General features: G+C 42.5%; 1 protein-coding gene across 1 annotated transcript in view; it reads left to right on the top strand.

Annotated features, from left to right (window-relative positions):
• syne1b (spectrin repeat containing, nuclear envelope 1b) overlaps positions 1 to 10000 on the top strand; it is a 204358-nt gene that overhangs the window by 80274 nt on the left and 114084 nt on the right. Inside the window, exons 57-64 of the mRNA XM_063184266.1 lie at positions 1 to 43; positions 536 to 713; positions 1993 to 2175; positions 2760 to 2903; positions 3979 to 4134; positions 5298 to 5462; positions 7760 to 8086; positions 9132 to 9275. The exon at positions 1 to 43 is cut by the window's left edge and continues 94 nt beyond it. Coding sequence (XP_063040336.1) covers positions 1 to 43; positions 536 to 713; positions 1993 to 2175; positions 2760 to 2903; positions 3979 to 4134; positions 5298 to 5462; positions 7760 to 8086; positions 9132 to 9275 — 1340 coding nt within the window. The remainder of the gene's footprint in view (positions 44 to 535; positions 714 to 1992; positions 2176 to 2759; positions 2904 to 3978; positions 4135 to 5297; positions 5463 to 7759; positions 8087 to 9131; positions 9276 to 10000) is intronic.

Here is a 10000-nt window from a genome sequence, read left to right on the forward strand (position 1 = left end):
CCCAACCAGACAGGGTGTCTGCTCTCATCAAAGACTACAACAGGTAAACCCATGCTGAACATGTGCTCAGTTGCAGTGAAAAAGAAATGGACACGTTATTAGAAATTCATGTGAATGGTCATTTATTTATAAGAGCTCTTAGCCAAGAACTCAGGAAGTGCCGTTATGTCACAGCATATAGTAGTGATGGAAGCACATTTACCCTAGCAAGTAGCAGTGCACTGTAGTAATGTAATGTAATAGTTTTTAGTTTTCAGGGACAATGCAGTGCACATTATGACATACATAGTATCATACTCAATGGCATGACAATAATGTGCAGTAGATATGAATACAAATACTTCGAAAATGTGCTACCCCAGTCCCTGGTAGTGACACTTATCCCAACATCTCTTACTCTCTTACTCTCAGAATCTCTGTTAAGATGGTGCCTGAATATGTCTAAGCCTGCATGTGCCTTATGAGCGTACAGTATAATTTATGAGTGTAAGTTAAGATGGTGCTTGAATATGTCTTTTCTACATGCCTTTGTCAGTCTAAGCCTGCAGGCATCTCGTGAGTGCCAGAGCAAAGAGAAGCTGCTGGACCAGAGGTTCCGCTCTGCCTGCCGGGACTTCCAGCAGTGGCTCGTCCACTCCAAGATTAACACGGCCAAGTGCTTTGACGTGCCACAAGACCTGGCCGAGGTGTCCTCCAGCCTGCAGAAGATCCAGGTACCATTTAGAGGAGGGGGGAGATAATAGGATAGCTGATCTTCAGGTAGGAGCGGCACAAGTGTTACACATGCTTTGCAGAAACATATGGTGTTTAAAATTGGGAAACTATTTTGGTCATTTACAGGTACTATTTGGTTCCTCTTCTGCTCAGTGAATTCAAAATTCAAAGAATGAAATCCCCAATCTTTAACAAAACAAAATCCCTTTTTGACAAAATATGAAGCAAAGACTTCACTGTTCAATCATGTCTTCATCTGGAGTAATGGTCTTACTAATTTTCTGATATGTTTTTTTCTGTTTTCTGCTTTCTGTTGTCCCTTCAATCTGAGTTATATTAAAATTCTTCTTTAATGTCTTAGACTACTTTAATATTTATATGTCTTTGTCTTGTTTGTCTATGGTATTTGAGGAGTCCACAGGAAAAATGGACACAGCTACAAAATGAAATGTGATTTATACATTTGTCAAAATGTTATATTTGATTTGATTTCACAACTAAATCCAGCGGGGGTTTCCACACGGTGTCCATTTTCTTGTCAACTCCTATTTTTTTCTGCCGTATGGCTATGCCTTTGTTGTCTCAATGTTATTTTGCATGTATCTTTCCTCGTTAAAATTTTACCTTTTACGGTGATCTTTGTTGAAACTGTCTGATATGTGTTGTTGGTGCCCTATTTTTATGTCTTCATTTATGTCTCTTTGTGTTCCCCTTGCTCTTCTCTCTTTCCTTTTCTTTGTTTATTAACATCCATCAACCTGCCAGGAACTACAGATGAAAACTAGCCTTTGGCCTAAACTGGTACATTTACAGAGCCTATATGGACATCTTAGTTAATGGACACTGTTCCTTTTTGATTAAAATTAATATTAAAATGTATTAACATAAACAAAGCACATAAAAACACTTAACAACAACACCATTTCTAGCATGTTAAAGTACCAAAAAGTGCACTGACGTGTTTAACACTAACATGTTAACATCTTGATCCAATTTGTATATTTGTATCCAATTTGTATCCAATTTGTATATTTGTGTATTTTATTAGAATAGTTAGCCTGATCAGGGATTGAGGTTGAAAATTAGCTATCTAGCTCCAAACCTTTTATGTATTCACATCTGCAAGCTGTGTCATGGCCTTGCCATGTCATGTTTGTAATAATGTGCACTGCATTGTCCCTGCTAAATAAACTACAAACAAACAAACAATGAAGTGATGTCTGAGGTGGGTTTATCCCTTGGTTGTGTTTTGCTGAGTCTGCCGCCTATCTTCAACAGGATTGCATGAGTGACAGGGAGCAGGGCCAGCTGAAGCTGAACGCTGTGGTGTTCTGTGGAGATCTGCTGCTCCGCATCGCCTCCAGGGACCGAGAGGAGACGGTGAGGACCAAGATGAGGAGCGCCAGGGAGGACTGGAAGACCCTCATGACCACACTGCACCAGAGAGAGGCCACGCTACTGGTGAGCACCAAGGGCGGAGGGGGGGACAAGCAGGGCATTTGCCCCAGGGCCCGTCTGGGGGCCTTATTGTGACCATGGCAGGCTGTATGGAGGGGCCCTATATGTGTTTTGCGCTCTGGGGCCCTGTGTGGAATTGTTCCACCACTGGTGAGCAACCAATGACTCTGAGTTGAGACAACGGATGGTAGACTCTGAAATATACAGTATATATATATATATTTTTTTTATTATTCTGTAGATAAAATTCAGCACGATGGACAAGAGTGTTCCTCTCAGAAAGACTCTGAAATAAACCTTTACCAAACATAATTAAGGTAGATCAGAATTTAGATTTAGAAAAAAGTATGGAACTCGTCCAATAATGTTAGGTGTCTTTTTAAAGTCTTTTAAAACTTGCAGCCTGATAGTTTAGTGTTTTCTCTCGATACAGTGAAGGCTTTTGACCAAGTTGAATGGTCTTTATCGGTTAGTAATAGCCTCTTGGACCGGGGAAATGATTGATAAAATATTTGATAAAATAAAATGTGCGTGTGTGTGTGCGTGTGCGCGCGTGTGTGTGTGTGTTTTGTGTCTTTGGCTTCCAGAGCCTGCAGTCCCAAATGGAGGACTTTGAGGAGAGTATCGACCCTCTTCAGGACTGGCTGAATGGCACCGAGTCCGCTGTGCAGGGCAGCAGCAGCCGCCTGCACGACCTCACAGCCAAGAAGCAGGAGCTGCACAAGCTACAGGTAACCTATATATTAGGTCACCATGGAAACCCCATCACCAAACAAGCCCATCACCACCCAATCACAGCAAGAGATCATCACTGCAGAAGTCTGCCCACTCCACCCCCACTCCACAAGGCTTCTGTCCATCATCACCTTCCATCTCTGGTGTAGAGCGGTGTAGCGGTAGTCATGTCTGTCCTCCAGGGTCCATCTCTACTCCACTCTTCTCCCCGCTTGCCTTCACAGGTCACAGCCACTTGCCATTTCCTCACAAGCTATAATTCATTCTTCCTTTGCCTGTTCTGTCTTACATTTGCTACATTTACATGACGGTTTTAATTCTGAATTAATCATTCAAAATTAAGTAGTTCTGTCGAGTTTCCTTTGATCTTTCATTTAATTCCGAATTAAGAAATGTTTACATAACGTTTTCAAAGCGGAATTGAGTTAATTCACAATTAAATGTTTCATGTAAATGTAGCAAGTGTCTTTCTTACAAGAGTCAGTAGCTTCTACTGCATAAAACCGTGTGCTTGTCTGTTTATATGTCACTGTCTGTGATGGGGAAGCTGACTTCAAAAGCTACAGTCCTGTACCATGTATTTGCATCAGCTGATTTTATGTTATAGTTAAATTACAATTACCTGTGTTACAGTAAATTGATTTCAAGCACAGTAAGTTGCTACACACACTACCAGAGAACACCGAAGCTACACACATACAGTCTGGTGTGAACCAGGCTACAACTTATTGTGCTTGAAATCAATTTACTGTTGATTTACCAGGCTAAATAAGTTGTGCAAGATTGTAGTTTCTGAACCAACTTTGACCCATCAGTTCTTGCTAAAATTACTACATACTAAGTGCATTCCCAGTCCATTAATGTCCTTGCTTACTGTATCTAACAGATCTGCACCTGCCATTGCCATGAGCACGCTTGTGTCTTAACAGTTTTGTCCTTTGTCTTGTCCTGCTGCTGTCCACTTCTGCTGACCTTCCTTGTGTCTGCCTGACCGTGTACCTCCTCCCCGACTTCCCCGACCTCCTCAACCTCCTCCTCCTCCTACTTCCTACCTCCTGCCTCCTGTTCCAGTCGGTGCTGGAGGAGCTTGAGGCGCAGGAGCAGCAGCTGAGTCGTCTGAGGGAGAGGGCCCAGCAGCTGTGGGACGAGCACTCCGCAGGGAAGGGCTACCTGCACCGTGTCTCGCAGCTCTCCGCCCAGCTGCTAGCGCTAACCAACACCACCAAGGTAACTGCTGCCCACAGGACAGGCTGGTGGGGAAGAACTGGAGGAATGACGTCTCTTACTGTAGCTGCCCCAGCTTGGATCTTTGGCATGGATGTGCTGATGGATAAAGACATTGAAGTGGTTGTCATGGTGACACACAAACGTTCCTACCCAGTGTTTGTTTCCATTAAGGGAAGTGAATGTTGAACAGATTACTGTACAATACTGATAAACTACTATTTAAAGGTGCACCGTGTAAGATGGTGGCGCAGGGTGGCCAGAGTAAGCTTAGGTTTTGCAACTATGCAGCTCATTGAAACTGTGCTGCCTATTGCCAAAGTTGATCTTTTCATGAATATTTTCTGAATAATAAACCAATATTTACGAGTATGACCAACGCACAGTAAGTTTTGCCGATAAAATGTCTGTTTCTGGACATTAAAAATGGCGGACCATGGAGAAGATTCTCAGTCATATTTAATACTTAGAATGTAATGGTGGTGGTAAATATTTGTTGTAAAGGTAACATTTGTGAATGGACAGCATGGGTTCTGGAAATTAACTGCTAAAAATATTACACGGTGCACCTTTAAAAGCATGGTTTCTGTCTGCGTCTCCCAGCAACTGCCTCTCATCTTCAGCTAACGCTTGCTGCATTCCTTCCTGACTTGGGCCTGTAAAACTAATACCTAATTGTCTACAGAAGACAATAAGTTAGAATGGCGCACCACTATTTATTACAGGATTATGCTCGTGATTGCACCATACTGTTGTAGGTATGAAGAGGTCACCATCTCTGCTGAAGGTACAGTAGGAAACAGCCAACAAAATGAAACAGCCATTTCAGCTTGAGCCTGTTGAAGGCCCGCAGCAGGAAAATACTTTGTATTTAATTCTTATAATCTTAAATCAATTTCTTAGGTCAGTTTGTGCCTTTTGTCTGATTTGCAGTTTTAATAGATGCATATTTAAGGTGATAGTGTTCCAATTGTTTTTGATGAGATCTATTCTGCATCCATCTTGCATTTTGCTCCACAACTAACATGTCTAGTATCTATAATGTATATCAGAGTTGATGGTAGAGGTTTTGTGTGTTCAACACACAAAGGCTCTTGTGTTGTTCTACTGTAGTTCCACATTGTTGTGACGAGAGCTGTTCTGCACCCCTGCTCCTGGTTCCCCAGGAGAAAGCTTCTCGCGTGGAGCACATCATGAGTGAGCACCAGCTGTTCTGCAAGGGCTTGAGGGACCTGCACAACTGGGTGTCAGATACGAGCCACATGATGCAGTCGTACTGCTCCCCCACAGCTGACCGCAGCGTGCTGGACAGCAGGATGATCAAACTGGAGGTATGGAGGACTACCTATTAGTTAGCCTGATTATCATCGACTTTCAAATCTCTTCGAGACTTGGTCTGACCAAGAGCATAGCAATTAACGTTTCCCAAATGGTATGGTTGACGCGCCTCCCAAAGTTTGTTACTGGTTGACTGGCGTCAGACAAAGTGGGTGGGGTTCCCGATTTTTCGGGAATTCAGAAACAATATTTGTATTGCTCTTGGCCTGACTAGAAGCAACACAGAAGGTATTGCGTCACTAGGAGGGTGTGGCCGGGCTATTGTAGCTTTTTATCACATTACATTACACTTAGCCGACGCTTTTTGTAATCCAAAGCGACTTACAGTTATTTCCAGTACAGGGTATTGGTTACAGTCCCTGGAGCACTGTGGGGTTTGGTGCCTTGCTCAAGGACACTTCAAACATGGCTCTGAAGCTCTGTTTCATATCAGTAGCTTAGAAGGCAAATCACGTACATAGACTATGATGAATATGTAATTACAAAGCGGATTCCAAAAAAGTTGGGACACTTTGTATTTTGTGAATAAAATCAAAACGCTGGCATTTTCAAAACATTCAGTATGTTGACAAGGTAGAACATTATGTACTGACAACAAATCAGTTGTTAAAGTGAAGCAGAATTATTGTTTTGAGGTAATTATGTGATCATTTAAAATTTCACCCTTGCAACAAATCCCAAAAAAGTTGGGACAGGGCCAATAAAATGCATTTTATATTAGATACGACTACATACAACACAAGGGATGAGACTGAACAGTTAAATACTTTGACTGATGGCATAATTTTATTCAAAAATTAGATATTTTGATGTGCGAGACATGATTTCAGGAGCTCAACTGATAGGTGTGTTCTTCAACTTGTTTACCTTTTTTATGCTTAATATGGGCATATCCTGACTGCAAGAAAACAATTTTGTGACCTGTTTACTCTTATGATGGAACCACACTGTTGGAACATAGTAGAGATTTAAATTTGCCATCATTAGTGGACAATACCTAAAGGCGGTGCTCCAAAATATAATGCCTTGGTAGCTATGTTTGCTGTTTTAAAGTCTGTATGTATCATTCAACATTCATTTTAATGCTCTACAAGTCACCTCTGCACCCCCTTACCATCGTATATGCTGTCTTTCAGACTGACCACTAAATCAAGCTGAAGTATTCATTTTCTATATAACCTGGAGGGTGCATGACTCCATAATTTTCAAAAAGGATTAAATATTTTCCATCCTGTAATCAGAGGACAGTTTCACATGTCTCCTAGGTCCATAGAATGAGCTTTTCTGCATGCAACACTGTTTAATGTCTGCATCATGTGCATTAATCAAGTGTTGTGTTTATGGTCATTTTTTCGAGAGCTGTCATTGTTGGAGTGTCATAGTTTGCTTATTGACCACAAGTATGTCATGATCTCATAACTCATGCAATGATTACACAGAACTCTATATTACGGAAATAGGCCTTATATGCCTGCAATTTTGATAATTCAATCTTTCTGTGTAATAGATAAGTAATTAGTCCCTCAAAATCTTCGCTGCTGAGTGCCACAGCCTTTCTGTGATGGTATTTTAGTTGTGCATTTATGTTGGCAGTCAATATAGTTCCTTTTAAAATATTCTTCCTTGTGTCATTTTTAGAATTATCCAACTATTACAACATGTTTTGGCACTGTCCCAACTTTTTTGAGATTTGTTGCATGGGTCAATTTTTTAATGATCACATAATTACCTCAAAACAATAATTCTGCTCGACTTTAACAACTGATATGTTTTCTGTACATAATGCTCTACCTTATTAACATATTAGATGTTTTGAAAATGCCAGCATTTTGATTTTATTCACAAAATACAAAGTGTCCCAACTTTTTTGGAATCCGCTTTGTAAAATTATGTGTGTCATGTTCATATCCAAGTTGTATACAGCAATATGATCAATGATTCTTGGTCTTGACTGAAGAAAGCAGTCTCTCAACGTCTCTCAACGTCCTCTGTTAGCTGCATCTGAATCTGTATCACTGAGTTAATATTGATTCTACACTGTAAAACATTACAGCCAGTTAAACGTTATAAAAAAGTAAGTTGCTCTGCTGCTTTAAGTTACAAGTTAACTCAACTCGAGAAAGCTTTGAATTGAGTTAAGTCTCGAGTTGAGTTAACTTACAAACTTAAGGCAGCAGGGCAGCTTACTTTTTTACGTTTAACTGGCTGCAATATTTTACAGTGTAGAGGATCTCAGATTAGTTGGATACAACTAAACTATTTTGCCTTCCTACCCCTTTGTCTTCCTCAGGCCCTGTTGACAGCGCGACAGGAGAAAGAGATCGAGCTGAAGATGCTGGTGACGCGCGGTGAGTCGGTGCAGAGGAACACCTCGGCCGAGGGCGTGCCCGCCATACGCCACCAGATCCAGGAGCTGAAGGACTCGTGGGACGCCCTGCTCTCCGCCTCCATACAGTGCAAGAGCCAGCTCGAGGGGGCGCTCTCACAGTGGACCAGCTATCAGGACGACGTGCGGCAGTTCGTCTCCTGGGTGGAGCAGGTGGAGCAGAGTCTGGAGATGCTGGACCGGCCCTGCTCCGAGATGAGGGACAAAACTGACAACCTGGACAAAGCCAAGGTGCCTTTTTCTTTCTTTTTTTCCCCCAGGGCTTTTTTGCCTTTTTTATGTCTTTAATAACATTTTTGACAGGACAGTGGAGGGGAGACAGGAAATGAGTGGGGGGAGAGAGATGGGGAAAGATCGGCAAATGACCTGATCCGGAATCGAACCCGGGTTGCCGGCGTAACCAACCCAGTGCCCTACTGTTAGGCCACGGCAGGGCCAAGGTGCCTTTTTTGCAGTTGTTAGGACCTCAGATATGAAGCTACGATGTTAGTAGTTATTGCTACAAAATAACTATAGATGTGTACAGGCCCGCTAACCGAGGGGGACAAATGGGTATGTTGTCCCGGGTCCAGGGAGACAGGGGGCCCGGAATTGGGTCCAAATTACGTTATATGTATTTAGTAGGAGGCACTTTCAGATGACTTTTTTCAGATCACAGATTTATCCAGTGCACTGAAACTTCTGACACTTTGTCCTCACTGCAACTGACTCTGCAACCATTATGTTGTGCTGAACATCTTATTAAAGTCATAAATTTGACCCTTGGACAACCTGGACAAAGCCAAGGTGCATGTTGACCTCTAAGCAGTTGATAGGAGTCCAGGGGTTAAGGTTATGTGTTTGGTCTTACAATTATAGTAAGTTGTATAGTGTGATAGTTGCTTCTGTGTGATGGCTATTTTGGGGAAAAAAAATGGATAAGAAACACACAGACATGGTACATCCTTTTAAAACTCGGTTGTCGGAAACCCAGACCTCCACCTCGGGAAAGTGCAAAAGAACGGGTACTCAACTCGGGGTTTCGAAACTCAAACTCTGAGTTATTCGGTGCAGACATTTGTATTGTCCCCAGCTGTTGCAATACAACAGTTGCCGGGAGAACAACCTTGGGGCTACCGACAGTCGAGTTTTCAAAAAAATGAGCCATTATACTGTATAATAACACATTCTGTCTCACTGCATTCAGTCACACTGCAGATAATAATTCACCAGTGATTAAGATAACCGCTCGACTAACATAATGTAATGTGACATGCTGTGGTGTGGTTGCTGGCAGCTGCTGAATGAGGAGGTGCTGAGTCATGCCAGTCTGCTGGAGACCGTCTCCCAGAAGGGGGCCGACATGGCGGAGCACTGTGTCACCCAGATGGAGCTGCAGGACCTGCAGGAGCGATACAGCGCCGTCCGGGAGAAGGCAGAGGTACAGTCATGTACATACAGTAATGTAATGCAGTGTTTCCCAACATTGGTTGATTGCGTACCCCCCATACACTAATGGCTCTTTTCCAAGTACCCCTAGTGGCACACGTACCCCTGCCTGGTAGGGAAGCTCTGGTCTGGAGTCTTCAGCCTGTGAGGAAGAAGGTAGAGGTAGAACTGCAGTGATGCAATGACTATAGTCTGAATGGTGTGAAGGAGGGAAGAGCGCAGGGCTGCAGTAAAGTAATGGGCTATATATTCGGAAGGCTTTGTGCTGTGAGGGAGAAAGCAGAGGTACAGGAAGGAATGTAATGAGGTTTTTATTGTCTGAAGGCTTTGACCATCACAGTGCAGTCAATACAGCCGCCGGCAGAGTCTGCATATGTGACTCCAGGACCACCCAGGAAATGTTACAGAATAAAGCTAGTCAATGCATATGAAATAGACACTACATTTTTAAAAAATAATAGAAAGCAAGCCATGTCACATTCGGTCAACATTATTTTTGTAAGAAGTTAAACGTAAATTACTAAAACAAATTTTGAATTGGCTGTCATATTCTTAATTTGTGTCTTAACAGTTTGTGCGTACCTGCGTGCGTGTGTGTATGCATTCCTACATCTATGTCCATGTGCGTGTGTGCGTGTGTGCGTGTGTGTGTGTGTGTGTGTGTGTGTGTGTGTGTGTGTGTGTGTGTGTGTGTGTGTGTGTGTGTGTGTGTGTGTG

The sequence above is a fragment of the Engraulis encrasicolus genome, chromosome 19 (genome assembly GCF_034702125.1).
Source record: "Engraulis encrasicolus isolate BLACKSEA-1 chromosome 19, IST_EnEncr_1.0, whole genome shotgun sequence".
NCBI classification, from domain to species: Eukaryota; Metazoa; Chordata; class Actinopteri; order Clupeiformes; family Engraulidae; genus Engraulis; species Engraulis encrasicolus.